Here is an 18127-nt window from a genome sequence, read left to right on the forward strand (position 1 = left end):
TAATTTGCTAAATTATTATGTTATTTCCCTCCACTTTATCTATAATCATTTTACATCTTTCTCTGTCATCACATAATGTTATCATGTTAATGGATCACAGTCCTCATTTCCTTGTTAACATGGCAGGATCTCCAACTCTAATAGGTTCTCTTTGAATAGTATGAATGAACGATAAAGAAAAAAGTTTTAAGATTATAACCAAAATATATTAATCTTTGATGATAATCATCATTTTTCCCCATCTAACTTGCACAGTGAGTACTGCATTCTTCTTTCTTTTTGTAATTTATGTTCACTGTCAGTTTCAATATATTTTTTAAGTATAGACAATTATAAATATAATTCAACAATTTTCCAATTAAATCCATTAATTTTCATTGTCTTTTTCAATGACAGAAAGAAAATCTTCATATTAGATCTTGTAGTTAAATGTTTAATTATATAAACTTGCACGCTTTTAAATATTTAGTCGTGGCATGAAAGAATTAACTATTTGCTTATATTGTCATATAATTTTTTTTTAATATTAGTTACTTTAAATTTATATCTAAGCTACTTTTAATAGGACGATATTGTAAAAAAAAGTACACTAATAATGTATTAAAATTAAATTATAGTTTATTACAATTGAATTTATAGAAAAAGTTGTTATGATGAGTTTGGTCTTAATTATTTAATCAAATGGTTGGAACAAACACAAAAATAGTTATTTCAAAAAGCCAATTAAATATGTAATTGACTATATAACAATATTATATTTAAATATAAATAGTTTTAGATGATTAATTTAATTTCAATTCAACAACATATCCCTTTTATTACATTATCAGTTGTAGAGAGAACACGTATATATAAGGCTGAAAAAAAAAAGCTGTTGCAAGTTTTTGAAGTAATTTTTGAAGAAAATATTTTTTGAACAAGTATTAGAAACTAATTATGATTTTAAAAATTTTAGATGAATACGAACTTGTTTAAAACAATGTTTTAATAAATTTAGCAGTCATCCCAAGTTGTCAATCAAATTTTTGTAAGTTTTATTAGAGTTAATCCCAAACATGCTCCTTGTTGGCATAGCTGGAAAATTGTCCATTTTAGTTTTTCCAAAGAACATTATACTAAATTTCATGAGGTTTTGGAACATCAACTAAAAGTTTATAGAAACAATTTTCTTAAATAAAAACTATGTTTTAGGCCTTCAACGTGTAGAAACTTACAATAGTTTCAGGAATGCAGTTTGCTTTCTAAAAGTATATTCTAAAACTGATTAAGAATGCTATTTTGGCACATACCTTTTCCTGCTCATCATATTTTAGTGTAACTGCTACAAAGATTGGCACATAAGTCCTTTACAGATACTTCTACACTCAACTATCAAAATCAATGACACAAAGCAAAATCAACTTTGAAACAAATTGAAACTATAGCCAGTATACTACTCCACATCCATTTTATCCTACCCTTGCTGTTTTTTAAAATCACTCACTGCCTTATCAAAAGTGCCCCTAACATGCTGGCACATAAGCATCAGATCTTGACACGCATCTTTCAATACCTCAGATGCTGGATCCCCTACAGATGCAAAGAGATGACACATTCAACAGTAAATTACTGATGCAGTAACATTGAATTAGATATGATAAACAAATACAAGAAATGATAAACAAATACGCCTATGGTGAAAAACGTATTGGTGGATAAGCTACTATTGTCCAATAATGTTTTTTATTGGAATGAAAAATAATTTTGTATAATGTGTATGACAGTTTAAATTGTTTTTTTTAAGGATGCAGCGCCTGAACCTTGTAATGTGTTCATATTTTAACTTTCATAACAAAAGCCTTTTACGTTCAACAGAGAATATAATGCAACGAGAAAGATTTTAGTATCACAATTTTTATGGTGGTAGAATAATTGGTTTAAAAAAGTTCAGCTTCCTTTCACAACTTCATATCTATCAAAAGTAACAAATGGCAACTCGGCAGAATATACCAGATTCTCTAACACAATATGAAATTGGTAACTAAGTACACAGTACAGTACTCTAGTGATTTTAATACAAAATGAGTAATAGCAGTAGAATGCAGAACAAATTTGCAAATCACAATCATTGTTCCTTACCTGTTGTCTGAACTCTGATATTAACACGATTCTCCGAAGGATGAGGAATGCTGTACCCACAAAATGACACTCGCGGACTGCAAGATAACATTTTATAATGAGATCTTAGAATGAAAGTCCTTCAAACTAATCAATCATGCCAAGTATAAAGCCACTAAATCAATATCAATAGGAACTTCTTGACTTAAACTCAGCTCTTCTTCTTTCCCTCCCTGAGGGATAAGAGGGAGACCTTTCAATCAATTCGTTGTCCACAAAAAAAGGATCAAGTTGAACTCGATTATGTTTTGGCGAGCACCACTTCCTACTTCCAAGAATTTTTACAGGCACCCAACAATAGGTAGACTGGAATTCTAGTAGTGCATGACTATTTTTCAGACCCTAATTTGCTATGAATAAGCAACCGTTTACGGCTTTAGTGTGTGATGTTCTCAAGAGAATTTAGGCAGACATTTCAAAATTCAGTCTCAGCATTCCTAGTATGTAGAATCCAGTGTTTGAGATGAATATCTTATCATCCTCTAGTTGCAACTTTTCACTTCGCTAACTAACAAATATTTTTACATCTTACAATTTAAAGTAAAATTATTTTTATTTAAGATAAAAACAGCCAATTATCAGTGTTAGAACAGGTATTAAATATAAGTAATAACTAGTTATATTGAAAAAACTACTATATGAGGTGTTTACTTATTAGCATTAATTTCCTGTAGCTTATGGTGTTCTGGATGTAATTTTCTTCTCTAAATAACAAAGTTCAGGTCGAAGAGACGAGAAATTTGGTCCTTCTCCCTCACATGCTCCTTCCCATTAGCAACTCGGTTGGCTTCATGAAAGAGAACGGATCACCCTCACTCGGAAAGAGAAGATGAACATTTTCTTTTTATCACATTTCCCCTATGTTTTAGGAATAGTATTTGACTAAATTTTTCCTCTATTTGACCAAATTTTAGGAATGCTATTTTTTCTAACCCAAAACTTAATTTCCTATCATACACACAGAAAGAACCCTAGAGAGTTGAACCAGCATAATAACACTTTGGAGTCCATTAAAAACAAGAAAAAATAGACCAAAGTTAAGAAACGAAGTGCGTTAGTAGCATAAAAAGCTGGGAGGAAATTACTTACTCTTGATTTAAGGTGAATCTGACAGTGTTTGCTAAGGTATGATCCTCATCTAAGATAGAAAATGTGGATTTAGTAGGATCAGAGGATGAACCGTATTCCATTACTGTCACTCACAAACAACCAATCTGCAATCAAATCCAATACATATTCTATTATTCTAAGAACAGCAACTGAACTGAAGAACCACAAGAAAGAAACAACGACTTGAAGAAATCGATAAGAAAAATTAGAAACAGGTTTTCAGTACCTCCTTCTCGCTGTTGAGGACGAAGGCTGAGAGGATTTCTGATTCCGCGGCGATAGCAGCACTGTCTGAATGTAACTGGGGCTGGTGTATTTATAGGACCACACAAACGCTGTCGTTTTGAGCCTTCAAACAAAATAAAAATAACTTTAGTCTTGCATTAAAAATAATTTTTTTTCCTATTACAAAATTGAGCTTAAACAGACAGCACACTTTTTCACACAATCCTCCTAAATATTTGATGATTTATAATTCATTTAAAAATAATAAAATTACACATATGTTAAGATTTTTTTTATAATTATTTATTTTTTAATGATAAATGGTGTTATTGAAAATATTGTTAGTTCTTTTTTTCAAAAAAAATGTGTAAGTTTGACCTAAAAAGATTAATAGATTTTCATAAAGAGAAAGAAAAAATTATTTGTTGTGTTGAATCAGTGAATCTGATATTTTTATTTATTATATATATGTTATAATTCGTATGTTAAAACATACAAATAAAGGATTAAAACCTTAAATAACTTTCTTGACAATTCAGATATTTAAGGATTTGATTTTTCACAAATCACACATTTGAAAAAGAGTGAAAAAATATTAATTGCAATTATAGAATCCTTTTGGAATTCCAAAATTTTAGTTTTACCAAGAAATAAATAAACTTTGAATAGAATTACCTAAAAAGACTACAAAACATTACCTGATGATGGGGAGTGATAATTGGAATATTGGGAATTATTGTCGTTATTTATTCAAACACTTTGTTTCTAAATAATTATATTATACTAAAATTATTACAAAATTATAAATTTAATAAATATTATTTCTTATAAATATTCTAATAAACACGATTTAATGAAAATAAATATTTTTCATTATTTTCTTGGATGTTTAAGGAATGTTTGAATAAATATTGTTATTTGTGACTGAATGAATTTCATATCCCTTTTTATAATAATAAAAGTGAAGTACTTTTGAAAACGTAAATTGAGGCAATCAAATGGTTATAATATATACAAAAACATGTGCTTAGTATTCTTCTATTTTAAAGTAAAATTTAAAAACATGATATTTTCATTTGATGCAACTTAAATAAATACGTGATTACTGTATTTAAAAAAATGTTATTTTTTGTATTTTATTTAATTTATATTTTAAATATTTACTTGTAGGTTAAATGAAGTTATATTCAAATCAAATATTGGTATTAAATTGTATTTTTAATTTTAACTTAATTTAACAGTTTTTTATAATTAATTTGTTACCTGATTTCTTAAAAAAAATTAAAACAGAAGGTACGAAAAATACGGTTTAAACCTATTTTAACGAATAGAAAAACTAATTTACCATATTAGTTTTATATGAAAATATTTACAACTATCCTTAAGTTATTATCTTCTAAATTTTTTAATTATTTTAGTTTTAAAAAATATTTGTACAAACATTGAACTACGATGAAAACATTTTCTGAATTTTCTCAAAAAGAATATTGAAATTAATTTTTCATAAGACTTTAAAAAAGTGTGCAGGACAAATTTTGTACACTATTGGTCATTCAGAAATTATTACATGTAACACTGTTAAAATAATAAAAATAATTATGTTTTGAAACAATCATTACCCATGTTATTCATGCAAATACTAAAACAATAAACTGTCAATAATATATATATATATATATATAACTATTTTTCAAAATGAGCCTCCTGGTTAGAGGCCCTTGGGCCTAACAGCCCAAAATTCGACACTCTTTCCGTTTTAAAAATTGGGCCTAGCACATGATTTTTCTTCTTATTACTATTTCAGATTCTCTATGATAATCTCTATAATAAGTATTCAAATCTTGAAACCAATATAGAAATCAGAAAGAAATTTTTTAATTTATTAAATTTTTATATTTTCTTTCCTTCTTTGGTTTTGTCATTATCATCTCTAGAATGAAAAACAAAGATTTTTTTTAAAAATTATTTTCTCTTTACAGCACCACAATATTCATCTACTTATATTTTGTTTATCTATTTATTTTCTTGTAGACAAATATTTTCTTTTAAAGATATTGAAAAATTTAATAATTTTAAGTTAAGATGATGATACTCATTCAGTATATATATTTAGGAGACAAATACTAATTTTATAAATGAGGCTTTTTAAGGGCAATGTTAGCACAATTTTAGTAATTAATTACGCATATCCATTAAATTAAAAAATATGGGTGCAATATTACCAAGTGAATCGATGATGATTTTGAAGAAAATAATGTATTTAAGATATTTTGAAAGCTTTAATCTTGGACAGTTGTTTATGAATTAGAATTGTAAGAATTCAAAATGCAGAAACAGAAAGCATGCACGTGAAGCCTAAGATGTCAGATAAATCTCAGCACCACAAGAACACAACATGCCATATTACTTAATATTTAGCAAGAAACACAAAAAAATGGACCACCAAATAGAGAAAGAAAGAGAGCCACACACCATAGTCCATAAGCTTTTCAATTGCAATTTGCATTAATGCTCTTAACTTTTCTATTTTCAGCAAAGCACTGCAAAAATTGCTGAAGTGAGTGAGAGAGAATCTTAACCATCATGAATTCTTGCACTGCACTTACACCCTTTATCAGATTTTGATGCTCTTTATCTTTTGCTACCTTTGAAGTGAGTGAAAAACCTGTTATTCCTTCTCTGTCTTTCTCTTTCTCTCTCTGCCTTTTCTTTCTTTCTCATCCACCCAAAGCAACCACTTTGTTTGCAAAGTTCTTCCTCTCTCTTCCTCCATTCCTTCTTTTCTCTTTCTGTTTCTTTTGTCTCCCATATTTCTTCATCTTTCACTTCCACCTGCACAACCATTTCCACTCTCACATGTCAGTCTCATGCTTCCTATGATGTGCTTCTCAATACCATTAATTACCCTCACTTTTGCCATTTTAGGAAACTCTAATCTCAATTAGCACATTTCATAGTATATAATTAATGGTGCAAACCTCACATTATAAGCTGATTATAAGCTGGTTTTATGAGATTAATTTATACTTAAAAGTCCACTTCTTAATACAAATCAACCTAACTTCTATGTGTCATCTTTTGTGGAAAGTACTGGGTTATGAATTTGTTGTCATTCAACTTTGTTACATGCTCTCTAAACATGTATGATCCATACATTTGTAACTCAATCTTACACAATTAGTAAAATATAGATTCATTCAGTTTATGCATACTTTTGCTCAAAGATCACTGTAATCTTTTATAGCATTATTGAACTTTTGAAAAGTGTTTTATTCTGGAATATAGAATTTTCTTAACATCTAATTATGTTTATTACAAAACAAAAACTAATCTTATCTATCTTAATGTATATCTTTCTGAAGATAATTGGAATAATATTCTTTTAATTCACCTGTCACTTGTCTCTACCTAATATGCCAATTCTGTTCGAATGATATGAACCGACAATTTCTTCTGACAAAGAAAGAGGTAGGCCAAATTGTCGATTATAAAATCCATATAAATTTAAACTGAAGCAAGAGATGTCTCATCTAAATCAGAAAAGAACACAAGATCATTATTTGTGATAACTTCTCATTGTTGCTAATCAGCTTACTTGGGAATAATAATTCAATCTCTAACAACTTTGTTGGCTATATTATGTGACTATTCTATGATGTTATTGTTGTCGTATAAATTAGTCTACATGCTATTCTGTGTGTAATCCTAGTGAAGGAATGGTACATAACATGACAGTGAGTAGGCAATTTGTTGAAGTACTTATAAAGATAAACTAATGTACTTGAATTCCAGAATCTTGCATGGTTTCACATGTGAGACAAGGAAGAGCTACATAGGTTCAAAAAGAACCACACTGTCATGTTTTAATCATATTCAAGAAGGAGAACTAGGTTGGATTAAAGAGTTATAATACGCAAAATTTGACACTTGTAAGTTGTAACTGTGATAATACTTTCATTACTGGAAAATGGAATCCCAAAACCACACAGACAAGTGCAACTGCATGTGCAGTGGAAAACAGCTTACTAGGGGGAAGTAGGGGCCAAAAACAAGAGATACACCTAAAACATGAAGTACTGAGAGACAATATATCTATCAGTGCCCCCACATTAGAAAATTATAATCTAGAAAACAGATTTGATTCTTTAATCTTGGAAACAGCAGGATATCGTTTTCTTTCTATCCATTCATTTTGAATAATTTTGAAAAATTGAAATGAACCTGACTCATGTATCTGATTTTTTTTGTACACTTCTGCATATTGTCAAAGACTTTAATTTATATGTAATATTAATGCAAAAGATTAATACTATTAACTAATAAAAAGTTTTGATTCTTATGAATTTTAAAATATTTATAATAAAAGTCAACAATATATACATATTAGATAAAAGTATAAAAACTCTTTACATTACAAATGCATACACTGTTTGTTTACTCTAGTTTTTATACTTCCATTCTGTCAAACAAGGAAAAACAACAAATTAAGTACAATAAAAGAGGCACAAACAATTACAATATTTTGAAACTGGCAATTTCTTGTGTCTAGTGTTTTCTATTCACTTAATTAGAAAAGGGAAGTATGAATTGAATCTAAAGTTTGTCTTAATTAGGACATGAATAAGATTCTGAATGATAAACTCATTTAAGGATTATGCAGTGAATGATGTGAGGCATACCTCTTCCTCAGATTTTGTTTTTGCAATTGAATTAGGTGAGTCATCAGGTTGAGGTTTTGATCTCTCCATGATGGATGGAGTTGAAGCAGGGCTGGGACTGCTGGAACTAAGACAAGGAGGTGTGCTTTGAGTACCCACATCTCTTGTCATACCCTCTTTCTTCTTTTCTGCATACAGAGGCAGAGTTGAGAAGTAACTTTAACTGTCCTTCAAGCAAAAAGAAAAAACAAGAAGAACATGGCTAATTAAGTGTGTGAACCTTGATTGGGAAATTGAAGAGCCACTTCTTCTTGAGTGTAAGTTGCTGTCTTTGTTGGAATGTGTTTGGAGGAATAAACTAGAGGAGCAGACATGGCAATTCTGTTTGCTGAGTTTCTGAAAGATCTTCCACTGAGAGTTTTTGCTGACAAACACTCCAATGGTACCTCCCCTGAGAGAGGGTTGCATATATACCTTTCTGCTTCATTCCACTTGGAATTCAAAGCAAACCCGTCTGGGGATGAGCATTCCCAACTATTATAGGCTGCCCTTGCTTGCAATGCTGCAATGAACCATCCCCATTCAATTGATTCAAAAAACTTAAGCACAGAAAAAATATGAACCTGCTATGCTAATTATCATTGTTAGTCACTGGTAGTTGTACCTTTAAGAGCAGTAGTGAAAGAATATGTTGAAGGGTCTATTTCATCTGCAACAAATGGGAGAATTTGAGGTGAAAATGAGATAAAAACATCAAAGCATGAACTACCTTGAATTGGATTGAAAAGAAATGTACCTTTTAAGGGGTATCCGGGTGAAGAAGCAGTGCTAGAAATGGCTATGTTTGATCTAAATGACCTTGTTTCTTCTCTAAAGCTTCTCATGTAAGATCCTGAGTACCTTCTGGAGCTGGTGTTCTCACGGCTGATTCGATCTTTCACAGTCCATTCTCTCAAATTAAACTCTGACTCGTCTCTTCTTCTTGAACTATAAGGAAGTGGTTCAGCTGTTGAGGCCATGAATGAGTTAGAAAAATTATTCAGCAGGGTGGAATCTTATTGTAAATGTTGATTCAAGTCACTCTCACTCCAACTCAAACTTGCACAGGTTTGAAAGTGGATGCTGCAGGTTCAGACATGACAAAAGTGTTCTGAAGTTGAAGCTTTTTGTCTAGGTAAGGTATAGGTAAGTGGAATGTGCCTTTGGTATCAATTCAAAGACTAGGCATGCCTAAGTTGTTCTGCTAGGAGTGTTTGTCTCTCCTTAATTTTGCTCTTTCACTTTTTGAATCTCCATGGTGCAACAGCATGCCTCAAATAATATCATTCTATTTTACAACTATCTTATTTCTGTTTTTTTGTCCTCTGCATTAAATTCATTGGACTCTCTCAGCAACTATTATTATTCTTTTACCCCTAATATCCTAGACCCGTAGGCGGGTTTAATCTTCAAGTGCATCATGGGACACTAACTATTAGTCCTTTTTTTTTATTCCTGAAGCAAGACAAAATGAAAATTTGTTTATCTTTTATTTCATTTCTAGTTCCATGAAATTAGGATGCATTAATTCAGGCAAAAATGTGTTGAAATCACAATTTATCAAGCCCACAACTTAACTTGGAGGCAGTGTTAAAGCTTTAATATTAAGAATTGAACTTTAAATCTAACTCAACCTTAAATAAAATGAGTTTTGCACCCACTTATATACTATAAAATACTCTAATATCTAGTCGATATGACATCTCAAACACACTCTCTCACGCCGAGAATTACAACTCGTGGGATAATATATTATGGGTGGTTCGAGATAATGGTCCGATAGCAAGTGGTCTGATAAGTCCACCAAACACTCGTTAGGATAGACTTAAAATGACTCTGATACCATATTATAAACCAAGAATTGAGATAAAACAAAAAAGAAAAAAAATAAAAATATTCCTTGTCATATAATCTTTCAAATAATTTTTAGTCAATGTGGATCTCCAATCCTAAAAAAAAATATTTCATTTTATTCAGATTGTAGAAAACAACACGAAATAATGGATTTGCTTCATGCATCAACATCTCTTTGGGTGACGATGGCTCCTCATATTTTCTGTAGGGATTTTTCACAGCACACTGACATCACATAGCAAACTCATAAGCTTTCCTTTCTATTCATTGAGCATGAGATTTATTGATTAATCATTAATAATTACCCAAATGTGATCTGCATAAAAGTTTTGGTATACCAATAAGTTGAATTATAGCAGAAGTCAGAGCCTCCATTAGTCTTCAGAGAATCCACCTTTATCGATAGCCGTATCATATTTAATTTAAGTGGTCAAAGAAAGTGCACTTTGGTTGCAATTTTCAATTCATTATAGTCAATATGTTTTGTTACAACCACATGAGGATGAGGTTATCACATGCATGATTGGGGTGGGTGAGGATTCAAGCAAAACATGTTTTTTTGTTCTTTTTGGTGAGGATTTAAACAAGAAATGTTAAACTCCCTACAACAACATCATAATTATGTTACCCTAAGGTACAAAAGATAAACAACTGGTCCAGTACAGAAATAAAAATAACAGTTCACTGTCTCCAAGAAAAAATAATGGCCATACAAATTAGAAGACCATCATTTATTGCAATTATGGCAATTCCATGGAGAGAGACTGACACTTATGCTTCCTGTTGTTTGCCACAAATCAAAACCAACACCATCACCTTATCCAAACTGATATTGCAGCAAGAAATCACTGATTTCAGCTTCATAAAACACCATTTTTTTTATCATGATACCCAACCCCAACTCAGGAAACTCATCCATATTGAGCTGCAATCAATGTAAGTCAGATACCCTTTTCAATATAAAAAAACACAAGAAGGAAAGTGTCTGGGAAGCTTCTATAAATAAAAAAGGGAATGCATTATTGAATGCATAAACCAAAATACACATGTTTTTTTCTTCTAAAGAATGATTCTTTCTTGGAAATTTGATGAGATACAATAACTGGGGGTGTATATATATATACACAGGTTTTAACTTTTATATATTATAAAGCAGGAAGGGTAAAAACATAGGTTTGTTATATTTTGCAGGTGTTAGTGTAGTGTATGAGTAGCGCACACACACACACCTATATATATATATATACATTGTATAAAATTTAAAATTTGAAAGAGTGGTACTAGAATTGATGAATGAAGTTTCCCTCCTATGACTAGTCCAAATTTGAGGTAGTTGTAACCTAGTGAAAGCCCAATGGGGTGAATCCTTTGGATTAACACTGCTTTTGAGTGGAGGATGTTGAGAAGAGAATAATGAGGAAGAGCATAATATGATGAGTTTGCACTGTTGAGTTGTTTTCAGTGTAGGCTGGAGATTAAAAGAGTGGATGTCAGGGCATGCAGTAGTGTTTGTTGGAGCAGGGAATGGTGAAGAGTTTTGTGTTGTGTTGTGTGAGAATGTCTTTTCTACCTTTCTTTCCTTTCCTCTTCAGCATGTGCATGTCACATTCTTGTCTTCACCCTTGACAATGAGTGAGGTTGGGGCCCTCACATTATGGAACCAGGACTAGGGTCCCACACTGGACCTCATCATAGCCGTCAGTTTTGTCTGATGTGTATGCAAGGTAAGTATCAAGAAAGAGAGAGGCTCTGTTGCACACCCACCTCTGGGACCCCTTTACTTCATTTATTTTCTAAAGCCTTTCTACTTTCTACCATTCTTTGTCCCCACCAACTACTTCCCAGTGAACTGTCTCATCTCAAATTTCCCATAGACTCTTTTCGGAAACAATTACCATCCAATTCCACAATAGGTTAGGCCATTCAAATACACCACTTCTTTACTCTTCATCACCATCTTCATAGGTTGACAATTTAAGACTGAGTTCTTTTAGATTGTAACTGCTGAGAGTATAATGAGAAGAAAAATCTTACTTTGATAATTGCATCAGTTTAAACTGTAGTTTGATTTCACTAAAAAGTTGTTTTTCTTTCTAATAGTACTAGTACATATGTACAGTATAGTAGGACTACTACATGTGTAGAATGATACAAATCATCTGTGACATGAAATTTGGATTAATGTGACATGAAATTTGGGTTAATTTTTGAGTTGTGGACACATTCAGCACTCATGAGTTGTTGCTGTTGTTGTATATATGCTTGAATTAAAAGAAGCATAAAAGTTGAATTGAAAACTGAGGTTTGAAGCATGCACGTTTGGAAACATTTTAGCTTGCGAGAGACAAAGAACTGTCTGATTGTGTGTTTTTTTTGTCTTGATGTATATTTCTGCAATGACGTCAAATTGTATGATTGATAACTTGATTTGATCACATCCAAAAACCTGTTACATTTTCCTTGCAGGCAGCCAAATACATATTTCCAAAATACCTTCAAAAGAGGTGAGGGCCACGAAGAAAGTTAGATCAGAGATTATGTATCATACGATCTGCATAAGTTCCTACAGATTCTGTGCATTTTTAGGGGAAAATCAATATGATCTGATTTGGAAAAAAGAGTACATTAGTTTGTTTGACCTTTCTTTAATCTTGAAAACGTTAGTTATTTTCCACCATTACTCTTAATCTTCTTCCTTCTCCACTTTTCCATGTTTATAGTACATTTTCACCATTTTCACCAATTTTCTATGTTAAAGGTTTTGGACTCATCCTTTCCGGAAAAATATAATTTATTTAAATATAATTGTTAATTTAAAAAGTGGTTTCACTCATAAGTTTTTTCATTCTTTCAACTCAAAATAGGAAGATTATGTACACTAAGAGTTTGGTCCAACATTAATTCAATTCACAAATTCAGATTAATCGACTCATTATATATCGGTCGGAATCGAACGAATCATGTTACTCGACATTCATAACCGATCAACTGGATGAATTGGTTATATCAGATAAAAAAATAAAGAGACACGTGATTCATGTAATATCCCATAAATCCTTTAACCATACGAAAGATCAGGTAATATTTTTTTTATTAAAATTACGTAGATCCATAAATAAAATAGTTCATTATTAACACACTATAAATAAACATTGCTACACAAGAGAAATGAATGTTTTTATCAAATACATCATATATTCTTATATAAATTACTTATGTGATCGTCGGAGAACCTTTTACGGATTGACTTCTAATTGGACACGCACGAAAGAATGAGTTCGATAAAAACATATCACAAAACAATATAATACATTACAATATCGTATGTCAAAGAAGATTTATGAATAAAATCTTTTATTCTATAATTCATAATTTACTATAAATCTAAAATAAATATATATCAAATAACATTTGTTACAGTTAATTAAAGTTAAACAGTTTAATTATTAATTGTGATAAAAATTGTGATTCTCACTCTTTTTCCTTCAGTTCTATCATGGTGTTCAAAAATGGTACGAGGGCTTCCTCGTTTTCTTCATGTTATCCCCATTTCTTGGTTCATTCTCTCTTTTTTTCACTTCTATAAATTTGTTTCTCTTTCTCCAATTAAAACCTTAAAAAAGGTACAAATTTTTTACTCATTTTAAGGGAAAATCCTCTTTTTAATTCTCACTCGTACCAATCACAAAATAAATAAAAAAACTTAAAAAAATGAAGATGATTCTTGATCTTGTGCAGTTTTGTTAGTTTTCATTATTTCATTCCCTACTTTTTTTTTCAAAATTCCTATTTTAGTTGTGTCTCACATACACAATGAAAATGAGAATCCAGACAAAATCATGTCATTGACTACTTTGTTAAAATACTCATTCACGATTGATTTTTGTAAAAGAAAGTGGGTGAGTAAAAAATATTTTGGGCCGGTTTTGTTTTCAAAAGCCCAACTATTCATTATTTGGGTCTCAAATTTTATGTTCAGTTCCTTGGCTTCTTCTTCCTGCACCCCTACATTTTTCTTTCTGCACCCCCACAATTTTCTAAATCCCGAAATTGGCCTTAATATTTTATTTGAAAAAGGACACCGTGGTTACCGGAAATAGGAATCTGAGAGTGTGCTACGGATTCAGCAATCCAGAACTGAATATTTTTTTTTCGGATGAGGGGGTGCTCTGAAAGCAATTTTTGCATAAATTATTGATTTCCTGATTGCTGAATCCGGAAGTCTAATTCTATTACGGATTCATGGATCCAGAATGCTTTTTTTTTTAAATTACGCATTTTTGAATCCGGAATGCATATTTCTGTTACGGATTGGTGGATCCGGAATGTTTTTTTTGAATGATGCATATTTTGAATTACAGATTGGTGGATCCAAAATTTTACTGGAAGTGCCAATCCGAAATTTTTCCGGATTCCATAATCCATAATGCAAAAAATAAATATAGTTCAAGTGTATTTTAGGGTTTTTAAAGAATAATAGGGACAATTTGGTCTTTGCATAACATTGTGGGGTGCAGGAAGAAATTTGTAGGGGTGCAGGAAGAAACTGCCCAGTTCCTTTACTTTTCTACACATTTTAATCTCTTGTGCGAACATTTTTGTTTGGCATCATGTCTTATTTTTTCTACATTACTCTGTGATTATGCCATTTTCGGTGCATGTTTTGACATTTTACAAAATTTCGTAAAATTAACAATTAACATTGTTTTAGGAAGATATTCACATATAGTATCTTGCTTTTAAAATTATATTAAATTTCTCGTTTAACTTATTTCAAAATTAATTTAATTTAAAATCAATTTTCATCCAAAAACACACTTACAATATCAAGTGAGGTGATTACACCTTGTTTATTACATCCTTTGGCTTGCAAAAGGGTGCTAGAGATATAATGTTTGGATGATTAGTTGTAGTTAATTGAGATTAGTTCAATCACTTGATTAATTATTAGTTGATTCACCTATTGTATCTCTAGTTCCTAATATTTGTAAACATTTTCTTTATTTATCCCATTAGAAAATTCTTCAATTTAGATAAACAAAATCCATAATTATCATCAATTCTTTTAGTTAGCTTCTACTTTATATTCTTCTTGCTTAAAAGACAATAAAAAGAATGTTATCCGTTCAATTATTGTATATTTCGATTTTTAATAAAATTATAAATTAAGTTTTTTTTTTATAATAGAATTAGCTAAACACTCATTTAATCTGTCCATTTTAACCTACTAAACTAACAAATATTAACCCTCTAATTTGCATAATAAACTCATAACAAATAGAACAACTTTTTCCTTCTTCTTCTTCATCCAATTCTAGTAGTAATGCAATTACCTAGTCATTACAAATTCTTCTCAATAATTTAAGTTCATAAATTTTCAAATTTCTAGCCATTTGAAGGATGATCAACCAAAGGGTTCATAGCAAATGAAAACAGGGGAAGCAGCAGTGTGAAGATTTTGACATCTATGCTTTAAAATTAGGAAGTAAAACAAAATTCTCTTACATGGCTTTCATATCAGAGGACATTCATCAAACACCTTTGTCTGGTTCTGTAAAAACTCAAAATACAAGTTCTCTGACCTTCCTAACAAAACATAACAACAACAAATGATAACTGTACCAAGTACTTGTTAGTTAACCAAATGAATAAATAGCAAAAGTAACTCTTTGGTGCCAAATTTGCACTATGATGGGTTGAAATAACTATGAGCTCCCTAAGATAGACTAGAACATGTTGTGATGAGAATCAATGGCAGTAATGGATAAATAACAGGGAGAAGATTAAGAGAAAGAAGAAGAAAGTGGCTAACATGAAATTACTTTGTTGGTGTGACCACTGCCATTGATTCCCATCACAACTTGCTCCAGCCAAGTAGGGGATTCAGCAGATTCATGACTTGGCTCAATCAGATGAAACCATTATATGAGCAGGGATTGAAGGATCTGCTACATGTTATAATATAATATTTATTGATTCATATCTGAAAAATGTGATTAATGTAGTACACCTTGTTTCATTGATTGGTACTACCATTTTGCTTAATTCATTCCTGTTTTCATTGTACTGTCTTCTTGTACTGGAACACACTGTACTACTCACCCCTTACTGGATCAATTCTATGCACACTGTAACTCAGTAGCCAAAGTTTGGTAAATTATTTAGCAGGGCTATAATAATTAGAATACAACTAATAAATTTTCATGTAACAATAGCTATATTAGTAAGGAACCACACAAAATATTATTAATTTAAATGGTTAGTACATTATTAAGTCTTTTCAATTACTTAATTCAGTTTTAGTTTCAATCAATGTTTTGTTGATAACAGATAGTTTATATATATATATATAACACTAAATTGTAAAGATAATAAATATTAAAAATGTTAGGTATGAAACTAAGACCAATTGGATTGGACTGACTAGACGTCATGTTTAATCATTGTGTTCCTTTTATTATTTAAAGATATCATTGTATTTGTAATTGACGTGCGACCGGACAGAATGAAAACCTAATAGTTACCCGTGTGGATGTAGGTTGCAGTTGGCGACCGAAACACGTTAAATCTGTTAAATCTGTGTTATTTTAAATAAAATTATATATGAATTAGAAGATTAACTATGAAAACGTATCAATATAAATCCATAAACAAAATAATTTAACTCATCCTTATAAGTTTAGATTGATGAAAACTATGTCAAAATATAATAATATAAGATCAAACAGTAACTTAACCTATTAAATGATCTTTTACAAATACCCTATCAATATTTTGACAAAGAACCAATAACAAGGATAAAGATTTCCTGACCTGAACATCTACGATTACACTTATATAAGTATTAAATTTATTAAAAAATATAACTTAGAACATGGTAGATTATAAAATTAAATAAATATAATATATATATATGTATATTATGTATTTTTTAGAAAGAATAGTTGGGTATCAAAGCCACCTTCAATGCATATTGAATCAGTAAAGAATGGATGGCAAACTCTTCAATGATTGCAATAATCCCATTTGTTTAAGAGGACAACAACTAATCGAACTTTAAAAATAGAAAAATAATAATAATAAACATAGAAAAATGTTGAGGGACTGCTACACGTGTTTATAAAATATACAAAAAGTAATACTATAAAGTGATAAAACTTGAACATGACAGTTGCATGAATTATAAAGGCATTTGCCACACAATAGCTATTTTAGGTGAAACATTCAAGAAATTGTGGTTAATTAAAACGGAGAAGCCTAACCGTAGTATACACCTTACATAATATAATTACAAAGCACAAGAAATAAAAACTTGAATCATATTAAAATTAATTAGTAAATTATCACTACAAAATATTTCTAAATTAGTTTATATGGTTGATAAATAGTTTCTAAATTGGTATCTAATTAACTATTAAAGTTTTAACTACCAATTATTTATATTCTAAATTTGGTAGCAAAAATTTAGATAGCTAATTAGATACCAATTTAAAAACCATTTAACAATAATAGAAACTAATTTAGAAACCAAAAGTTTGTTTAGTTTCTAAAATAATTTTTAATTTAGTCACTATAGTAACTAATTATTTTTTGTCTCTAAAATTGGTTTCTATTTCTTGATTTTTTTATAGTGTATTAATTTATTTCATGATTTTCTTATAATATATTAATTTAGTTGTTCAATTGTAATGGTGTGATAACTTGATATCTGAAATTGATAAAATAATAAAACATTTATTAAAATTATAAATAATTAATTAAATTGATCTCTAAAATGATAAAAAAAAAGTTGTCAAAATAATCCTGGATTGTCTTTCGTTAAACATTGTTGAAAATGTAAATTAACAAGTCATAAAATATATATATATATATATATATATATATATATATATATGACACTAAAAAGATTAGAGTGACCAAAACATTAAAGAAATAATAACAATTATTTACCATCCTTGCCTATTTGTACTGGTCTTTTGATATATTTACTAAGGAAGTGTTACCACATGCCCATAAAGTTAAATTGTGTGAAATATGCATAATAATTAAATAAAGGGACTAAAGTTAATACGGGACATTTTTTA

At 30.1% G+C, this 18127-nt stretch overlaps 2 protein-coding genes across 2 annotated transcripts; both read right to left on the bottom strand.

Annotated features, from left to right (window-relative positions):
• Positions 1-1276: 1276 nt before the first annotated feature.
• Positions 1277-3603, bottom strand: RPC14 (RNApolymerase 14 kDa subunit). The gene is made up of 4 exons (XM_068631224.2): positions 3494-3603; positions 3247-3371; positions 2119-2195; positions 1277-1569 (listed from the first exon to the last, which is right to left on the bottom strand). The coding sequence occupies exons 2-4, from the start codon at positions 3345-3347 to the stop codon at positions 1454-1456; spliced, it is 294 nt and encodes a 97-aa protein (XP_068487325.1). The 5' UTR covers positions 3348-3371; positions 3494-3603; the 3' UTR covers positions 1277-1453.
• Positions 3604-5835: 2232 nt separating this feature from the next.
• LOC137826314 (uncharacterized) lies at positions 5836-9543 on the bottom strand. The gene is made up of 5 exons (XM_068632242.2): positions 8947-9543; positions 8815-8859; positions 8431-8712; positions 8172-8338; positions 5836-6324 (listed from the first exon to the last, which is right to left on the bottom strand). Exons 1-5 carry the CDS (start codon positions 9167-9169, stop codon positions 6124-6126), a joined length of 918 nt encoding a protein of 305 aa, XP_068488343.1. The 5' UTR covers positions 9170-9543; the 3' UTR covers positions 5836-6123.
• Positions 9544-18127: the final 8584 nt, after the last annotated feature.

This window comes from Phaseolus vulgaris, chromosome 8 (genome assembly GCF_051622355.1).
Source record: "Phaseolus vulgaris cultivar YP4 chromosome 8, ASM5162235v1, whole genome shotgun sequence".
NCBI classification, from domain to species: domain Eukaryota; kingdom Viridiplantae; phylum Streptophyta; class Magnoliopsida; order Fabales; family Fabaceae; genus Phaseolus; species Phaseolus vulgaris.